Genomic DNA, 21,208 nt, shown 5'->3' with positions numbered 1-21,208 from the left:
ACAAAACCCCCCCAAATGACCCCATTTTGGAAAGTAGACCCCCTAAGGAAATTGATAAGAGGCATGTTGAGCCCATTGAATATTTTATTTTTTTGCCTCAAGCGATTGAATAATGACAAAAAAAAAATTTTTTTTTTTTTTTTACACAAAGTTGTCACTAAATGATATATTGCTCACACATGCTATGGGCGTATGTGAAATGACACCCCAAAATAAATTCTGCTGCTTCTCCTGAGTACGGGGATACCACATATGTGGGACTTTTTGGGAGCCTAGCCGCGTACAGGGCCCCGAAAACCAAGCACCGCCTTCAGGCTTTCTAAGGGCGTAAATTTTTGATTTCACGCCTCACTACCTATTACAGTTTTGAAGGCCATAAAATGCCAAGATGGCACAAAACCCCCACAAATGACCCCATTTTAGAAAGTAGACACCCCAAGCTATTTGCTGAGAGGCATGTTGAGTCCATGGAATATTTTATATTTTGCCACAAGTTGCGGGAAAATTACAAACTTTTTTTTTTTTTTTTTTTTTTTCACAAAGTTGTCACTAAATGATATATTGCTCATGCATGCCATGGGCATATGTGAAATGACACCCCAAAATAAATTCTGCTGCTTCTCCTGAGTACGGGGATACCACATATGTGGGACTTTTTGGGAGCCTAGCCGCGTACGGGGCCCCGAAAACCAAGCACCGCCTTCAGGCTTTCTAAGGGCGTAATTTTTTGAGTTCACTTCTCACTACCTATTACAGTTTTGAAGGCCATAAAATGCCAAGATGGCACAAAACCCCCACAAATGACCCCATTTTAGAAAGTAGACACCCCAAGCTATTTGCTGAGAGGCATGTTGAGTCCATGGAATATTTTATATTTTGCCACAAGTTGCGGGAAAATTACAAACTTTTTTTTTTTTTCACAAAGTTGTCACTAAATGATATATTGCTCACGCATGCCATGGGCATATGTGAAATGACACCCCAAAATAAATTCTGCTGCTTCTCCTGAGTACGGGGATACCACATATGTGGGACTTTTTGGGAGCCTAGCCGCGTACGGGGCCCCAAAAACCAAGCACCGCCTTCAGGCTTTCTAAGGGCGTTACAGTTTTGAAGGCCATAAAATGCCAAGATGGCACAAACCCCCCCCCCCAAATGACCCCATTTTAGAAAGTAGACACCCCTAAATTTAGGGGTACACTAGTGAGACTAGGTAATAAATGGCGGGTGCCCTGAAACTATAAAAAAATAACTAACCAACCAGCGTCACCTGTAACAGTTATATGGTGATCACTGGTGAAAGGGTTAACTAGGGGGCAATCAGGGGGCTTTATGCGGTAGTATATGGGGGTCCCTGGCGCTATAAAAAGCTGCGGCGAACCTAAATACCTACCTGCCTAACTAGCGTCACCTGTGACACTAATACAGCGATCAGAAAAACGATCGCTTATTAGGCTGGGTTCACACTGGAGCGATGCGGGAACGCCACGAATGCGCGGCGGGTTCCCGCATCGCATGCCTCCCGGCGGCAGTTCACACTGCCCTATGCGAACTGCTGGGAGTGTCAGTGAAATGTTAATGACACCTCCAGATCAGTTCGCATATCGCAGTGCGATCTGCAAACTTGGATCGCATGGTGTGAACACCCATGCGATCCGATTCTGCTGCGGACCAAAAAAAGGGTCCCGTGCGAGTTTGCGGCGGGTGCGGCGGGTGCGACACGAATTCAGCCATACTATCTGTATAGCTGAACTCGAATCGCACAGAGATCGGATGTGATTTGCACTGCAGTGCGGTGCGAATCACATCCGTTCTCATAAACCGCTGCAATGTGAACCCAGCCTTAGTGACACTGGCGACGGGGGGTGATCACGGGGTTAAACCTTTATTGGGGGGGTTAGGGGGGTACCTTAGAACTAAAGGGGGCTAACCCTAACTGCCCTAACAGTTATTAGTCACAAATGACACCTGCCGGGTGATCAGGGGGTTAAACCTTTATTAGGTAATAAATGGCGGGTGCCCTGAAACTATAAAAAAATAACTAACCAACCAGCGTCACCTGTAACAGTTATATGGTGATCACTGGTGAAAGGGTTAACTAGGGGGCAATCAGGGGGCTTTATGCGGTAGTATATGGGGGTCCCTAGCGCTATAAAAAGCTGCGGCGAACCTAAATACCTACCTGCCTAACTAGCGTCACCTGTGACACTAATACGGCGATCAGAAAAATGATCGCTTATTAGGCTGGGTTCACACTGGAGCGATGCGGAAACGCCGCGAATCCGCGGCGGGTTCCCGCATCGCATGCCTCCCGGCGGCAGTTCACACTGCCCTATGCGAACTGCTGGGAGTGTCAGTGAAATGTTACTGACACCCCCAGATCAGTTCGCATATCGCAGTGCGATCTGCAAACTCGGATCGCATGGTGTGAACACCCATGCGATCCGATTCTGCTGCGGGCCAAAAAAAGGGTCCCGTGCGAATTTGCGGCGGGTGCGGCGGGTGTGGCGGGTGCGGCGGGTGCGGCGAATGGCTGAACTCGAATCGCACAGAGATCGGATGTGATTTGCACTGCAGTGCGGTGCGAATCACATTCGTTCTCATAAACCGCTGCAATGTGAACCCAGCCTTAGTGACACTGGCGACGGGGGGTGATCACGGGGTTAAACCTTTATTGGGGGGGTTAGGGGGGTACATTAGAACTAAAGGGGGCTAACCCTAACTGCCCTAACAGTTATTACAGTCACAAATGACACCAATGCAAAAAAAAAAAAAAAAAAAAAAAAAAATGACATTGGTGTCACTGTGACTGGGGGGGCAGGGGTAATTGGGGGGGTGATCGGGGGGTAAAGGGGGGGTGTGAGTGTGCCTGGCATGTTCTACTGTGTGTGGGATGTGTTGGTGCAACTCACTGATCCGCTCTCCTCCGTGTCGGAACGAAAAATACCGACACGGAGGAGAGAATACATCACTTCCTCTCCTGTGTTTACATTACAGGAGAGGAAGTGATGTCACCGGGGATTTCCATTCGTCGGGAGCGATCGCGAGGGGGTGGCCATGAATGAATGGCCGTCCCCTCGTCCGGGATCGCTCCCGAACGAAAACCGACCGCCGCAGGCACCGGGCGGGGGCCCGATCGGGCCCCCGACCCGCGGGAGGCAAATCACGTACATGTACGTGCTTATGCCTGCCCGTGCCATTCTGCCGACGTACATCGGCGTGAGGCGGTCGGCAAGTGGTTAACCACTTCAGGACCGCCGTATTGCCAATGTACGTGAACACAATGGCACAGGCAGGCACAATCACGTAGATGTACGTGCCTGCCTTCCAGCGGGTGGGGGGTCCGATCGGACCCCCTCCCGTTGGATACGACGGTCCGGTTCGCTCCAGGAGCGCTCCGTGATGAGGGGATGGCCGTTGGTTTTCGGCCACCCCCTCTGGATCGCTCCTGGCCAATGAGAAGCTTCCTCCCACTGTGTATTGTTTACACAGGAAGGAGGAAGTGATGTCATTCTCCTCGGGGCAGTCTTTTTGACCGGACTACGAGGAGAAGACTAATAGTAAGTGTGCACCAACACTACACTGACATGTAGGTACACACAGGCACACAAACCCCCCCCCCCCCGATCCCCCCCCCGATCGCCCCCCGATCCCCCCCCCCCCAGTCACAGTGTCACTGATTGCATTGATCATTTCTTTACTGATCAATGCATTCAGTGTCAGTTGTGACAGTAAAAACTGTCAGGACAGTTAGTGTTAGGTCCAGGGTAGCCCCCTATCACCCCCCAATAAAGATTTAACCCCCTGATTGCCCCTAGAGTTAACCCTTTTACCCCCTTTTGACAGTGTCACTAAGCGATCATTTTTCTGATCGCTGCATGTGTCGCTAGGTAGCTAGTTATTTTTTTAGGTTCACCGCCAGGTTTTTATATCGCTAGGTACCCCGATATACTACCCAATAATGGTTTTAACCCCCTGATTGCCGCTAGTTAACCCTTTCACCCCCTTTTGCCAGTGTCACTAAGCGATCGTTTTTCTGATCGCTGCATTAGTGTCGCTACAGTCGCTAGGTAGCTAGTTATTTTTTTAGGTTCACTGCCAGGTTTTTATAGCGCTAGGTACCCCGATATACTACCCAATAATGGTTTTAACCCCCTGATTGCCGCTAGTTAACCCTTTCACCCCCTTTTGCCAGTGTCACTAAGCGATAATTTTTCTGATCGCTGCATCAGTGTCGCTAGTGTCGCTAGGTAGCTAGTTATTTTTTTAGGTTCACCGCCAGGTTTTTATAGCGCTAGGTACCCCGATATACTACCCAATAATGGTTTTAACCCCCTGATTGCTGCTAGTTAACCCTTTCACCCCCTTTCACCAGCGATCACAGTATAAGTGTCACTGGTGACGCTGGTTAGCCAGTTAGTTATTTAGGTTCCCCGTCAGGTTTTTATATAGCGCCAGGGACCCCCATATACTACCTAATAAAAAAAATTGAACCCCCTGATTGCCCTTAGTTAACCCTTTCACCACTGATCACCGTATAAGTGTTACGGGTGACTCTGGTTAGTTTGTTTTTTATAGCATCAGGGCACCCACCATTTATTACCCAATAAAGGTTTAACCCCCTGATCACCCGGCGGGTGATATCAATTAGGTTTTAGGGTCAGGGTCTGCGTCGCCCCAGGCAGCGCTAGGTTAGTGCCAGTACCGCTAACACCCACACGCAAAGCATACACCTCCCGTAGTGCTATAGAATCTGAACAGATCAATATCTGATCTGATCAGATCTATACTAGCGTCCCCAGCAGTTTAGGGTTCCAAAAAAACGCATTGTTAGCGGGATCAGCCCAGATACCTGCTAGCACCTGCGTTTTGCCCCTCTGCCCAGCCCACCCAAGTGCAGTATCGATCGATCACTGTCACTTACAAAACACTAAACACATAACTGCAGCGATCGCAGAGTCAGGCCTGATCCCTGCCATCGCTAACAGGTTTTTTGGTAGCATTTTATATTTAAATCCGGAAGGCAGTGCTTGGTTTTCGGGGTCCCGTACGTGGCTAGGCTCCCAAAAAGTCCCCCACATGTGGTATCCCCGTACTCGGGAGAAGCAGCAGAATTTATTTTGGGGTGTAATTTGACTTCTGCCCATAGCATGTGTGAGCAATATATCATTTAGTGACAACTTTGTGCAAAAAAAAAAAAAGTTTGTAATATTCCCGCAACTTTTGGCAAAATATAAAATATTCCATGGACTCAACATGCCTCTCAGTAAATAGCTTGGGGTGTCTACTTTCCAAAATGGGGTCATTTGGGGGGGTTTCGTGCTATTTTGGCATTTTATGGCCTTCGAAACTGTGATAGGTAGTGAGGAGTTAAATCAAAAATTTGCACCCTTAGAAATCCTGAAGGTGGTGATTGGTTTTCGGGGTGCCGTGCGCGACTAGACTCCCAAAAAGTCCCACACATGTGGTATCCCCGTACTCAGGAGAAGCAGCAGAATGTATTTTGGGGTGTCATTTCACATATGCCCATAGCATGTGTGAGCAATATATCATTTAGTGACAACTTTGTGCAAAAAAAAAAAAAAAGTTTGTAATATTCCCGCAACTTGTGGCAAAATATAAAATATTCCATGGACTCAACATGCCTCTCAGTAAATAGCTTGGGGTGTCTACTTTCCAAAATGGGGTCATTTTGGGGGGTTTTGTGCTATTTTGGCATTTTATGGCCTTCGAAACTGTGATAGGTAGTGAGGAGTGAAATCAAAAATTTGCACCCTTAGAAATCCTGAAGGTGGTGATTGGTTTTCGGGGTGCCGTGCGTGACTAGACTCCCAAAAAGTCCCACACATGTGGTATCCCCATACTCTTTTTTTTTTTTTGTCATTATTCAATCCCTTAGGACAAAAAAATAAATATTCAATGGGCTCAACATACCCATCAGCAATTTCCTTGGGGTGTCTACTTTCCAAAATGGGGTCATTTGGGGGGGATTTGTACTGCCCTGCCATTTTAGCACCTCAAGAAATGAGATCGGCAGTCATAAATTAAAAGCTGTGTAAATTCCAGAAAATGTACTCTAGTTTGTAGACGCTATAACTTTTGCGCAAACCAAAAAATATACGCTTATTGACATTTTTTTTACTAAAGACATGTGGCTGAATAAATTTTGCCCTCAATGTATGACTAAAATTTAGTTTATTCGATTTTTCTTATAACAAAAAGAAGAAAATATCTTTTTTTTTCAAAATTTTCGCTCTTTTTCCATTTATATCGCAAAAAAAAAAATCGCAGAGGCAATCAAATACCATCAAAAGAAAGCTCTATTTGTGGGAAGAAAAGGACGCAAATTTTGTTTGGGTGCAATATTGCATGACAGCGCAATTACCAGTTAAAGCAGCGCAGTGCAAAATTGCAAAAAGACCTCTGGTCCTTAAGGTGTTTATTGGTCCGGAGCTGAAGTGGTTAAATATTTGGAATTAATTATTTCATACTGCAGTTAAAAATAATACAACTCCAGTTTGCTTTGCCATATATTTGTATGGTCTTAGTAATGTATATGTAAAAACAATTCAATTACCAAAAAGGTATAATAAACAAACTAATACGTTACCAGAGCTTTACGAAGTATGTTGTCTTGAGAAGCTTCAGTTAGGCGATGATGAGTCCCACAGAGGGACCTCTTCCAACCTCCCTACATTCCTTCAGCCACCTCTCTTTCTTCCCATTAAACTCCCAATCTGTGGTCTGTAGCTACTTTTATCTCACCCTAAAAGTGGGTGTGTATTTCATTACTATGCAGCTGATGATGTCATATGACAATGTTGTTTATATGTTTTTCATGGCAATATGCATGCTCGGCCATTTTGGATGCTTACTATTTTCCCCTCTAGGGGGCAGTGTTGTATCAGAAATTGTAGAAAAAAAACCCAAAAGAGGGTTAACGCTGCTCTAAGACAAAATATTAATTGACTACAGATGATACAGGTAAAAATCAGCTAGCACTGGAGTCTAATACAAAAACTCAGAGATACTAAAGTGCAAGAAAGTGCAGCGCTAATAAATATGACAAAAAAAAGAAAATAGTTTTTTTTTTTTAAAAAGCAACTAAACCAGATAGCTCACCAAAATACCATGAATAAATAAATCAGTGATATTACATAATATATAAAAAATATATAGATGATTAAAAATATATATAATCAAATATAAGGTAGTGGTGAAAAAATACTCATTAATGTAAAACTAAAGCAGACACCATACAAAATTCATATAAATACTAGTGAGTAGGGATGAGCTTCGTGTTCGAGTCGAACGTACGTTCGACTCGAACATTGGCTGTTCGTCCGTTCGGCGAAATCCGAACACTTGGTCAGTTCGCGTCAAAATTCGCATGGCGCTCACGGCCCACAATGCACTGCGATGGCGCAGTGCATTGCTGGCTCATGATTGGCCAAGCATGCACTGTGACCCCGCATGCTTGGCCAATCGCAGCGCCAGCAGCGAGGAGAGCCATGATTGGCCACAGGCAGGATGCCTGTGGCCAATCATAGCTCAGGCTGTGTAGTGCACGCCCCACACTATATAAGGCCGCCATTGAGGCGGCCTCGTGTAGTGTGTTAGCATCTGAAGCAGTGGGTGTTCTGTGTACCTTCAACACAGTACACACCGATCGTTTTTGGCTGATTTCCTATCTTGCTGTTGTGTAGTGGTTATTGTCTGTGCCCTGACCGCAGTATACACCACTATATTCACTATTCACTTCACTATATTTATATATCTTTAACAATAGAGCTTGCAGTCAGTAGTGTTAGGAGATAGTGCGTGCTGTCTGCATGCTCTGTACCCAGTACATACCGCTATATCCACCTACATAGCTCTTCTCTATTTGAGCCCACTTGCCATCTGCAGGAGTTATTGGAAGTTGTGTGTGCCTCCAGCACAGCACAGTATACATCTGTATATACCCCTTTATCTCTGCTGTTTTCTGGTTATTGTCTGCGTGCCCTGACCGCAGTATACACCGTGATATTCACCTCACCTATATAGCTAGTGATCCATCTTTAATAATAGAGCTTGCAGTCAGTAGTGTTAGGAGATAGTGCGTGCTGTCTGCGTGCTCTGTACCCAGTACATACCGCTATAATCCACCTACATAGCTGTTCTCTATTTGAGCCCAATTGCCATCTGCAGGAGTTATTGGAAGTTGTGTGTGCCTCCAGCACAGCACAGTATACATCTGTATATACCCCTTTATCTCTGGTGTTCTATAAAAAAGGCATCTGCAGGAGTTAGTGGGTGTTGTGTGCCTCCAGCACAATATAAACTACCCAACTGCTGTTTTACCCAACTCCCTTCAGGCCATTACCATGTCTGGAAGGCCAGCAAGGAGAGGCAGACAGGCGCGAGCCGATAAAAGAGGGCAAGCAGGCTCTGTGTCTAGAGACAACAGTGCTGGTCGTGGACGCGGTGCATTGTCATCAGCACGTGGCCATGGGACATGCTTGTCCTTCTTTTCGGCAGCTAGACATGTTGAACCGCAACATGCCAACGACTTGGTAGAGTGGATGACCAAGCCCTCTTCATCCTCCTCATCCTCTCTCACCCAGTCTCAGGGTAGTAGCAAAGCAGCTGCCAACGCATCATCTTCCCTCCTCTCAATGTCATCATCAGTGACTCCTTCCCTAGACCCACCACGTCCTCCTGAGGAGTCTCCTGAACTCTTTGAGCACAGTGTTGGGTACATGCTCCAGGAGGATGCCCAGTGTTTTGTGGGCTCTGATGATGACACTCAGCTAGAGGAAGGCAGTAGCGTGAGCGCAGACAGAGGGGATGCTCAAGAAGGACAGCAATCTGGCAGTCATGTTCCACAAGCTGCAGCATACTGCCAGGTTTGCTACAGCGATGAAGAGGGAGGGGATGATGAGGGCACTGACTCCACGTGGGTGCCTGGAAGGAGGGAGGAGGAGGAGGAGGCACATGTCCAACGAAGCAGGATGCCCTCCGGGGGCCAGCTTAGGGGCAGCACACCGACTGAATCACACCGCAGAGCTCCGCCTGTGCAGAGCGCTGCCTCTGCGCGTTATTCTAAAAGTTCTTTGGTGTGGGCCTTTTTTGAGATGAGTGCATCAGATCGCACCGCTGCTATTTGCAACATATGTCTCAAGCGTATCTCACGTGGCCAAAACATCAGCCGCTTGGGCACCACATGCTTGACCAGACATATGTTGACCTGCCATGCAGCTCGTTGGCAAGCGTACCTCAAAGACCCACACCAAAGAACAAAGCAGACCTCTCCTTGCTCCTCATCAGCTGGCATCTCCAACCCCACTAGACCTTCAGTCCTCTCTGAAACCTGCTCTGAGAGGAATGAAGGTGTAGAATTAGGTGTGTTACAGCCAAGTGCTTCCGGGAACTCTGCTAGTGGTACACCCACGTCCGATTATAGCAGGCAAATGTCCCTGCCCCAGCTGCTGGACCGGCGGAAGAAGTTTACTCCCAGCCATCCACATGCCCAGCGGTTGAATGCTAGCTTGGGTAAATTGCTAGCACTTCAACTGCTGCCTTTTCAGTTGGTAGACTCGGCCCCCTTCCGTGAGTTTGTACAATGTGCGGTTCCTCAGTGGCAGGTCCCCAAACGCCACTTTTTCTCACGGAAGTCGATTCCGGCTCTCTACCGGCATGTGGAAGGCAATGTCCTTGCCTCGCTGGACAGGGCGGTCAGCGGTAAGGTGCATATTACCGCTGACTCATGGTCCAGCAGGCATGGACAGGGACGTTACCTGTCTTTCACGGCCCATTGGGTCACTCTTCTGGCTGCTGGGAAGGATGCAGGACAAGGTGCAGTAATGTTGGAGGTTGTTCCGCCACCACGCCTCCAAAATGCTACTATTGGTTGTGACACACCTCTCTCCTCCACCCCCTCCTCTTCTTCTTCCTCCATGGCCTCTTCCAGTGCTCTGTCCTCAGAACCAGCGGTGCTCCGTAGGCGTTCCAGGGGCTACGCAAGTACGTAGGCAAAACAATGCCATGCCGTGCTTGCGCTGGTTTGTTTGGGGGACAGGAGCCACACTGGGGCGGATGTTTTGTCAGCTCTGCAGGGGCAGGCCGAGAGGTGGTTGACGCCACGCCAGCTTAAGCCAGGAATGGTTGGCTAAATGCCCGCCATTGAAGCGCCACGTCTGCAAACTCGTGATTACATAGACGTGGAGCTTCCCATAGGTGCACTGTGTCCGGCGTCCGAACACAGTGCACTTAAGGGCCAGCTTTAAAAAAAATATTATTTTTTGACTGCCTGGAGGGGGGCGGAGCCCAGATGCCCCCTATGGATGGGTCGCCACCTGGGCATCACCTATTCCACTGTGGGTTTATATCCGTTTCCCTTCTATTACTTCCTGGGTCACCTCCTTGTTTGCTTGCCTATATATACATATGCTTAATGCAGTGCTCCTTGGCTGAGCAACTTTGCAGTTCTCTGAGCTCCCTTATGCTTGTCTTTTGTGTATCATGTGCCTAACTACCCATGTTTTGACCCCAGCTAATTCCTGCAATAAAACTAGAGTATATGGCAGAGGTTGCAGTGTGGTGACACCAGCACCAGTGCCTAAGGCCCAATTTTTCTGCCCCTGTTTAACAGGGGCGTTTAAGTACAATTTTTGATGCAATGCTTTGCAGCAGGGCTAATTCCTGCAATAAAACTAGAGTATATGGCAGAGGTTGCAGTGTGGTGGCACCAGCACCAGTGCCTAAGGCCCAATTTTTCTGCCCCTGTTTATCAGGGACATGTAATTACAATTCTTGATATAATATTTCACAGGAGGGCCCCTTCCTGTGCCCACCCAGAGTAACGACAACACTGCGGTGCAAACAAGACAGGGACTGTGTAGGTTTGTTGTGTTAAGTTGAATCTGTTTGTAATTTTCAACTGGTACATTTTTAAAATGTAGCTCCAGTCAAAAAAACTATTTTTAAGCTTTTTGGAAAACATAGGGAAGGGTTATCACCCCTGTATAATTTGTTTTGTCGTCCATCTTTTTTCATCTCACTTGCTGCTGTCTCCTTGCGTTTGCAAGTAGGAGATGTTTGTAAGTTGGATGTTTGAAAGTAGGGGCCTGCCCTATATGCTCTGCAGAAATGGCGGAACAAGGTGTTGGTTTTGCCACAACATTGTAAGCCCTCAAAGTGACTCTTGGTGGGCGCTGGAGCGCCCTGCTGTGAACGATTATATCAAGAATTGTAATTACTTGCCATTGTTGAACAGTGGTAGAAAAATTGGCCTTTGGTGGTTGTGGTGCTGGTGCCACAACACTATAAGTCCTCACCGTTACTCAAGTCCATCCACACTATCAGGGGCTTTGGTGTAGAAGCAGGCTGGGGCATAAACTCACACCCTGGGGAACCTAGAGTTATCGATCTACAAGGGCTCACTATCACAGACTTCTGACAGTTTGTTCAGGCCATGAACTCCTCTGAGATACTGCAGCCTCATCTAGAACAACTTCCAGCAGGCCTATTAAAAATGGATTATGCAGCGTCTGTAGGAACTTTCCCCCATTTAGATCAGCTGCAGGTTGTGCCCACTTCCTCACCCTCCATTCCAGTTCTTGTTCCAGTTCCTGCTGCTCCAGCTTCCTCCAGTGGTGGGCAGCTCTTCGAAAACGCCAGCTGCCTCCGCCACCTCACTTTTCTGGTGATCCTAAAGCTTGTCAGGGCTTCATCAAACAGTGCTTGATTCACTTTGAGCTACCGAGCAACCATTTCCCTACTAATTTTTCCAAGGTGGGGTACATGATATCACTCCTTTCTGGTGAGGTTTTGGCTTGGACCTCGCCACTGTGGGAGCATCAAGACCCTACAATTTCCTGTGTTCTGCCTTCCAGTAAGCTTTATGTAAGACCTTTCATGTGCTTGGTAGGGATGAGCTTAATGTTCGAGTCGAACGTATGTGTCAGGTCACCTTGAGGCGAGGTGACAGATGCACACCGTAGGGATCAGGAGTGCACCGCAAGGTTGTGGACCCTACGGCTGACTGCTGCGGACGGGAGACAGGTCCCACCGGGGTTTGAGCGTAAGATTCCCTGGGGCACGGAGTCTAAGAGCCAGCAGGTGTTCACCAGAGCCTCGAGTGGTGAGGATGGACTTGGCTGCAACTGGATCCAGTAAGCAACAGTAGGCAACAGGAGGCTAGGGAAGGTAAGTGCATTGCTGGCTCATGATTGGCCAAGCATGCACCGTGACCCCACATGCTTGGCCAATCACAGCACCGGCAGCAAAGAGAGCAATAATTGGCCATTTTTCTCAATGATTTTCATCCGTATTGCCGGAACCAGATATTACATTAAAACCGCAAGCAGTTTTAAATGACTTTTTTTCTGTTAAATGTCATTTTGTACATGGACTGTTCTAAACACGGGAAATACGTGGCACTTCACAGGCATACTATAGACACCCCCCAGGCATGATATTTAAAGGAATATTTCACTTTAATTGTCATTAAAATCAGTGCTCCCGAAAAAACGTCAGTTTTTAAAAACATTTTAGGCATTTACCCATGTCCCCTGGGGAAGGAGCCTGGTCCTCAAACCCTTTTTAGGACAATATCTTGCATATTAACCATTAAAATTAGCACTTTTTATTTCGAACGTTCAAGTCCCATAGACTTCAATGGGGTTCTAAAGTTCACACAAATTTTTGGTCCGTTCGAAAGTTATGATGCAAACCGAACCGGGGGGTGTTCGGCTCATCCCTAGTGCTTGGCAGGACCTCATCCATTGCTGGAGCACTTCTTCAGCTTCATCAAGGACGCATGACTGTTGGTCAGTACGCAGTTCAGTTTCGCACCTTGGCCTTGGAACTACCATGGAATAATGATGCCCTTTTGACAGGGTTTAGCAGATCGTATTAAGGACGAACTTGCTGACAGAACCATAACCTCCACCTTGGATGACTTGATCACCCTTAACATTCATATCAATGTCTGCAGGAGCGAAGTCTGGAAAGGGCTTGTCCACGTCTCTCCCCTCCCCCCGGTGGATCATTTAGCACCTGTTTTCCAGGAAGCTCCTGAACATTGCACCTTTACAACAATGCTGGAATTTGAAGAACCCATGCAATTCGGTCAGACACACCTCATGCCACAAGAGCAATCGTGAGACCTCAAACTCTACCTGTGCCTTTTCTGCAGAGCTGACGGTCACATATTAAAGTCCTGTCCTGTCCACCCAGGAAAATTCTCAGGTCTAGGTCCCTTTGGAGGGAAGTGATCTAGACCAGAATCTAAATTCCATTCATTTTCCTCGATTTGTCTTACCTGTCACCATTTATTGGGCCCTGAACTCATATCAAGTAGCTGTATATGTGGACTGTGGGGCAGCCAGGAACTTCATGGAGCAGTTCTTGTCTGCTGAATTGGGCTTTCCTATCATTTCCTTGGCAAAGCCCCTCTCTGTATCTGCAGTTGATGGCTCTACCCTGGCCTAAGAACCCCTACGATTCCCAACTACCCTAATAATAATGTATGTTGGTGTTCTTCATCATGAGGAAATCTTCCTTCCTGATCTTTCCTAAATCTTCTAATTCCATCATTCTTGGACTGCCATGGTTGAAAAAACATTTGCCATATTTAGATTGGAAATTTGGTCAGGTGTTGTCATGGGGCACCCAATGACATCAGACATGTCTCCCTAAGGTGCTCCCACCTCTCTCTGTATCTGTGGCTAAAGCCACCACCTCTCCAATGCCCCCCCCCCAACATTCAGACCTTCCCAGATGTCTTTTGTAAAAAAAAAGCTGCTCCCCTGACTATTCCTACTGCAGGCCCCCTTCCAGTGCTGTCCACCTCTAGTTTCTTACCCTCTCTACTGCATAAACCACCAGTCCCTTTACTAACTGTACAGCTCAAAGATCCAACTCTGTCACCATTCAGATAGGTAGAGATCCCAACATCTGCAATCTCTGTACCACCTGAAGTCCCAGCTTTGTGTATCCTGTCTGCTGAGACCTCAGCGACCTTAGTTCCTTCAGCTGCTGTGGACCCTGCCATGGTTCCCACATTGGTAGCTTCAGTGCCTACCCCAGGTTCCTGTTCATCACAGCCTGTTATGCCCACTGTACAAACTAAAGCCTCAACTCCTATTTCCTTACCTGTGCCAACAGCCCCTACTCCCACTCCTGTGTCCTCTCTGCCAGCTACCTCACCAGACCCTTCATCTTGGTTACCGGTGTCTGCTCCAGCCCAAGCACCTGATGTATCTTTTCCCATTCTTGCTCCTTTGGTGGCAGATGTTTTCAAGAACTTGCTTCTGACAGCTTCCAAATATAAAGTAGCTACAGATCGTCTGCACGGTGTGAGTCCCAAATCTCTACTTGGCAACAACGTCTGGCTCTCTGCTAAGGATATCCATCTCAGAGTACCCTCTGTGAAATTTACTCCTCATGTCACTGGTCCTAAGGGAGGATGTTGGACTTTTTTACAGATGTTTTTGGCCCCTATTTGGTGAAACCCATTCATCAGAAGTTTCCTCTCAAGCTTGGCCCCCTAAACGGATGGAGAGGACTCAAAAGAAGGGGGGGGGTACTGTCACGGTCCAACCTGCATATTTCTGTTTGTGAAATTCTTACCTCCTTGCTGCATGGTTCTGCTACATATGTGACTTCATTTCATACATAGTGTTTGGCTTCTCTGTTCACCTTTGGGTGTTGCCTACTCCACTGTGGGTTTATATCCTTTTCCCTTCTATTACCTCCTGGGTCACCCCCAGGGAAGATCCTAGGGTCAGAGACACCTGGGTACAGAAATATTTCCGGTGCCCCCACATGGGTGTGGTTATCTTACCAACTCCTCCCCTTTACAAATATTTCTATGACAACAACTCAAAGACAGAGATGTTCTCCTAAGAAGTCTTCGTTACCCTGGGATCCTCCCATGATCTTTTACCAATAAAGAAAATACAGGAAAAGCTTACACTAATGAGACCTGGAGGGGAGTCTCTCTGATGCACATAGAGGAGGCTTCTGTTAGAGAGTTGGTTAGAAAGAGCCCCCAGAGATAGTACAGGAGATGGTCAGAGACTGTAGACATGATAGAAGAGATGGTCAGAGAGTGCAATCATAGAACAGGAGATGGTCAGAGACTGCAGACGTGTTACAAGAGATGGTTAGAGACTGCAGACATGATACAGGAGATGGTTAGAGATGGCAGACATAATAAAGGAGATGGTCAGGGACTGCAGACATAATACAGGGAATGGTCAGAGACGGCAGACGTACTACAGGAGATGGTCAGAGACTGCAGACATAATACAGGAGATGGTCAGAGACTGCAGACATAATACAGGAGATGGTCAGAGACTGCAAACATAATACAGGAGATGGTCAGAGACTGCAGACATAATACAGGAGATGGTCAGAGACGGCAGACATAATTCAGGAGACGGTCAGAGACTGCAGACATACTACAGGAGATGGTCAGAGACGGCATATATAATACAGGAGATGGTCAGAGACAGAAGACATACTAAAGGAGATGGTCAGAGACAGAAGACATACTACAGGAGATGATCAGAGACGGCAGGCATAATACAGGAGATGGTCAGAGACTGCAGACATATTACAGGAGATGGTCAGAGATAGTACAGACCCCCCCCAGGACAAACCACCCCCCTCCATTAGTACAGACCCCCCGGGACAAATCACCCCCCCTCCATTAGTATAGACCCCCCAGGACAAATCACCCCCACCATTAGTATAGACCCCCAGGACAAATCACCCCCCCTCCATTAGTACAGACCCCCCAGGACAAACCACCCCCCCACATTAGTATAGACCCTCAGGACAAACCCCCCTTACATTAGTATAGACCCCCAGGACAAACCACTCCTGGCACAATCTGGAGGGGGGGGTGGTGACTTACCCTCAGTCGATCGATTCCCCCTCCTCAGAATCCTGCAGAATGCAAAGCGTGCCTCCTACAGGAATGCCTTGCCTCAGAGAGCTCCTCTCCCGCCTTCACTGAATTGGCCTGAATTTTTTTCTGTGTCCAACCCCGCCTCCCTTAAGTCTCTCTGGCTCTGGATAGGCGGGGTGGAGCTCACAAACAGACCCAAAGCACTTCTCTCACACTGGTCTCTCCCCTCGTAGCGGATGAAAGCCCCCCTCCCCCACAGCATGAACCCGTGGCGACAGTGACAGTGAATCACGCCACACACCCCCGACAGTCAGGTGGGCCCCTCACATGGTGGGCGGGTGGCCGGTGGGCCCCCTGATGTGGCGGAGAATTACAGGGCCCAGTCTCACTTGGGACTGTTGCGACCCTGATAATTCCGCCACTGAACCCCCCTGCATTAGTATAGACCCCCCAGGACAAACCACCCTCTGCATTAGTATAGACCCCCAGGACAAACCACCCCTCCACATTAGTATAGACCCCCCAGGACAAACCACCCCCCTACATTAGTATAGACCCCCCAGGACAAACCACCCCCTACATTAGTATAGACCCCCCAGGACAAACCACCCCCTACATTAGTATAGACCCCCCAGGACAAACCATCCCCCCACATTAGTATAGACCCCTCAGGTCAAACCCCCCTACATTAGTATAGACCCCCCCAGGACAAACCACCCCCCTCTATTAGGCTAATTAAAAGCACCCGGGCGGCAGCTGGAGAGGAGAGCACAGTGTACAGCCGTGCCGCCCGGGTGGAGAACAGTGTGTGAGGCTTGTGCTGCTAGGCAGCAGGCAGGAGTTGCACACAGGAGGAGAACTGGAACATGTTGGGCTCTGTCATGGACACACCCCCCTCAGGGGCGGGCTGGCCTGGGGGGCAGGGATGCAATTGCCCCCTGGGCTGCTCTGATTCCCTATAAAAAGGCTGATGTGCTGCCAGCTGAGCTGGGAACTGCACATGTGCAGTTCTGCAGTTGGCCACTTTACTGCTGGGGCGAATCCGGAGGGAGGCTGACAGGGTTGGATAACAGCCCAGAAGTGCAGGAACGTTTGTGCTGTGAGCGGACATCTATCATGTCACAGTGCTGTTCCCTGCTTCTGAGCTGACAGTCTGTGTCCATTGATTCCATTCAGACTGAGCACAGCCGAAAGGAAGAGGGTGGATCCGCTCCGCCTCCTCCAGCCCCCTCTCTCACTGTGCCCGCCCACACTCTGAGCAGCCTGTGTGCTGCGTCTGAATAGGATGTGTGGGCGGGAACATTTAAACAGAGCAGACAGTGTTTTGTATGGGACGCTGTGGAAGCTGTGATGACTGAGCCTCGTGCTGGGTCCTTCCTTCCAAGTAAGTGAGCTGTGACCAGCCCCTCCCCCCCCCCTCTCTGCAGATAAGGACGTTTCTTTCAGCAGCCTGTGCAGTAGCTGGTCCTATGATGTGGGCTCACACTGGTGTGCTGCAGTGTTCCTGATCTCACTGTCTTCCTGCATGCCCCCCCCCAGTCACATGCAGCCACACTGTGCCCATCAAATGCAACCTAACTGTGCCCACCAAATGCAGCCACACTGTGCCCACCAAATGCAGCCTCACTGTGCCCACCAAATGTAACCTCACTGTGCCCACCAAATGTAGACACACTGTGCCCACCAAATGTAACCTCACTGTGCCCACCAAATGTAACCTCACTGTGCCCACCAAATGCAGCCACACTGTGCCCACCAAATGCAGCCCCACTGTGCCCACCAAATGTAGCCTCACTGTGCCCACCAAATGTAACCTCACTGTGCCCACCAAATGCAGACACACGATGCCCACCAAATGTAACCTCAATGTGCCCACCAAATGTAACCTCACTGTGCCCACCAAATGCAGCCACACAGTGCCCATCAAATGCAGCCACACTGTGCCCACCAAATGTAACCTCACTGTGCCCACCAAATGCAGCCACACTGTGCCCATCAAATGCATCCACCCTGTGCCCAAACACAGCCTCATTGTGCCCATCAATTGCAGCCTCACTGTGCCCATCAAATGAAGCCTCACTGTGCCCATCAAATGCAACCTCACTGTGCCCACCAAATGCAACCTCACTGTGCCCACCAAATGTAACAGCACTGGGCCCACCAAATGTAACCGCACTGTGCCCACCAAATGTAACCTCACTGTGCCCACCAAATGCAACCGCACTGTGCCCACCAATGTAAGCCTATGGCTCTAATCAGGTGCAGGGAAATGTGGAGCAGGGTCTGTGTGGCATAGCTTTACTCGCAAAGTGACCCTGCCGGCCAATATGCGTTTGTTCCACTGCTGGCCTCTATCGTCTGCAGTGGTTGCTGGGATTGCCTGGCATCTAGCAACCAGTGATGTCACAGTCCCCAGGAGGAAAGTGAGGCTGAGGCCCCAGCATTCAGAGCGGAAGAGGATCTTCCGCCTCCTCCACGCCTGTTAAGCCCCGTACACACGAGCGGACTTTTCAACATCCAAAGTCCGACGGACTGATTCCGTCAGACTATTCGATCGTGTGTGGGCTGCAACGGACTTTTGATTCACCAAAGTCTGACGGACTTTAGGATATGGAACATGCTTCAAATTTTTCCGACGGAACTCCGCCGGACCCGGTCCCTTCGGAAAATTCGCTCGTGTGTATGCTATTCCGACGGACTAAAACCGACGCTAGGGCAGCTATTGGCTACTGGCTATGAACTTCCTTATTCGAATCCAGTCGTACGTCATCACGTTCGAATCCGTCGGAGTTTAGTGTGATTGTGTGTGGCCAAGTCCGCTCAGCCGAAAAGTCCGTCAGAACTCTGTCGGAACTCCGGTAGAACTCTGGCGGAACTCCTTCGGAAGTCTGTCGGACATAAGTCCTCTCGTGTGTACGGGGCTTTAGTGTTTTATCCACCCACCTCCTCCCTCCATCTTCTCCTGTGTGGCGGTATGCGCCTCGGAGCCTGCCTGAGGGAAGGGAACGGTCACTGACTGACAGAAGCACCTCTCCAGAGTCAAACTGCCTGAGGTAAGGTTTGCTTGTCTCTTCTGTATTCTGTGCTACCCGTGTACTGACCCCTACATCGTTTACATCTATGCTTGTTTGCTAAACGCCCTGAACTTGGCTTGTCTCCTGGATTACCTGTAGTCTCCTGCTGCTTGTACTCTGCACACATGTTTGGTCTCCGCATCCTCAGTTGGGCATACCTGGGGGTCGCAACCTGGTTAGACTCCATACCCTGGGGAACCCGGAGTTGGCAATCTACAAGGGTTCACTATTACAAACTCCTGACACCTAAGTTAAACATTAAATATTACTTCGTATTGACTTCAATGCAATTCAAGTTCCAAAATCCTAGCTTGACATGTTTTTTTAATTTGACAGATTACAACATAACTGAATTTTAGAAGAATTGCTCATCACGCTTCAGAAGTAAATTTGGACTTCTATTGGAACTTTCCTGTATTGTCCATATTATGGTTTTTATTTTTTTGTTTTTTTTTAGAGATCAACTTCAGGAGCAAGAAATACGCCTAAGGTCATCAGTGAAGCATGTTTTAAAATTTGATTTTGAACAGGGAAACATAACTTCCCCGGTGTTATTACCACTTGCTGACTGCATTGTCAGTGTATGGTTACTGGAAATGATCAGTAAAAATGAAGATGAATACACGAGGAACCTGGAAAAGATCTTAAAGCTGCTAAAACCCGGAGGGCATCTGTTACTTATTGGTGTATTGGATGCAACTTACGGGGTTGTTGGGGAGGAAAGGATTCATTGTCTTAAATGTAATGAGGAGTTTGTGAAAAACGCCTTTGGTAAGGTGGGTTTAGTCATTGATTACTATGCAATGCAGAAAAGAAGCAATGTCAGCGATCTCTCTGATTATAAAGCTATGCTATTCATTGTAGGACGCAAAGGGGAGTAGATGATTGGAGCCGACAGCATTCATCTCAGAGGGGAAGTCCAGGTTCACACTGCCGCGGCTTGTCATGTGAATTGAGAGTTCAAAGTCCCATGACAAGTCACGCCCCATTAATGGCAATGGGAACCATTCTAGGCAGTGTGACTTTGAAGCCGCGGCAGTGTGAACAAGGACTAAATAATACAAAGAATCTACAGGCAACAAATAGAATAAATTGTTGACCTACTAATGGCAGTCAGGAATCAGAGCAGCTGTGCTAAAGTCAGTAATGCTATTTTGCAACTATTTGTGTTAAATTGTGTTACCAAATCTTACTATCTTAATAAAGATCATTCAGAATATAAATGCGTGTTGACTTGTCTTGGAAAATATTGTAAAAACGTTTATGTATACAGCATATATTTTTATCTAAAAATAAAACAAATTTCTATCAGGGCAAATAATATCCTTAAAGCGGTTTTGTACAGAAAATTGCAAGTTCATCTTATTCAAATGGCTTTGGAACATAGATGCAGTTATGACCATTGAAATAAAATAATATGCAGTATTTACCTTTTATTTTTAATGTTTATGCCGACTTCCGGGCTCTCCTCCTGTGGGAGTAGGCGTGTTTATCGGCTTCGCAATGGTCCCTGGGAACTTTTTTAGCTATTTCCCAGGAATCCGTGGGGGACACAGTCATGCCGAAATTGCCATTTTGAAAGTGGGCAGGCAGCTCTATCAGCCATTACCACTATAGCACACGAGACAAAAGGAAGGAAAACAAAGAGGACACTCAATGAGCATGTGCGAGATGGAGCAGTGGATTCTGGGAGCTCAGCATCATTGCATCCAGGAAGTAAATGCCTGTGGGCTTCAAACGCCCACAGTGAAAATGGAAACCGCCGGACTGCTTTTTTAAAAGTTTTCCTTAGCAATGAAATCGTCACCCTGGGGGTTAAAAAGACGCCGATCGTGGCTGCAAAGACACCGTAGGAATCGCCCACCAGTGACACAGGTAAAAAAAAAATCCTGAAACGTGAGAGGAGAGTGGAGAGAGGAGAGGCGGGACGGGCCGGGAGTCACATGATCGGGATGTATTGTTGCACTACTGTGAAATTCGGTATGAAGTGATATTTTTTTTTAAAAAGCACATACAGCTGGGCCATTGTAACATGGCATTTTTTTAAAAGGAAGTCGTTTTAAAAATACGCTTGGAGCGCTTTCCCGGGATGGGCGGGGCAAGTGGGATGACGTCACCCACAATTGATTTTCCGGTCCTCATGCATCAATGCCGCATCAAGGACACCCGAATCACGATGCAACATTTCTTAAGGTGTCGCGGCGCCTTCCCACCGTAACCCTATAGAGCAGGG

General features: G+C 47.9%; 1 protein-coding gene across 1 annotated transcript in view; it reads left to right on the top strand.

The window, feature by feature from the left end:
- LOC143934381 (indolethylamine N-methyltransferase-like) overlaps positions 1-20,114 on the top strand; it is a 59,494-nt gene extending 39,380 nt beyond the window's left edge. The window contains exon 3 of the mRNA XM_077457950.1: positions 19,433-20,114. Coding sequence (XP_077314076.1) covers positions 19,433-19,856 — 424 coding nt within the window. The 3' untranslated portion in view covers positions 19,857-20,114. The remainder of the gene's footprint in view (positions 1-19,432) is intronic.
- The last annotated feature ends 1,094 nt before the right edge of the window (positions 20,115-21,208 follow it).

The sequence above is a fragment of the Lithobates pipiens genome, unplaced genomic scaffold (assembly GCF_037356315.1).
Source record: "Lithobates pipiens isolate NorthernLeopardFrog02 unplaced genomic scaffold, aLitPip1_a1.2 Scaffold_27, whole genome shotgun sequence".
In the NCBI taxonomy this organism is placed as follows: domain Eukaryota; kingdom Metazoa; phylum Chordata; class Amphibia; order Anura; family Ranidae; genus Lithobates; species Lithobates pipiens.
This window is presented reverse-complemented; position numbering and strand designations above follow the sequence as displayed.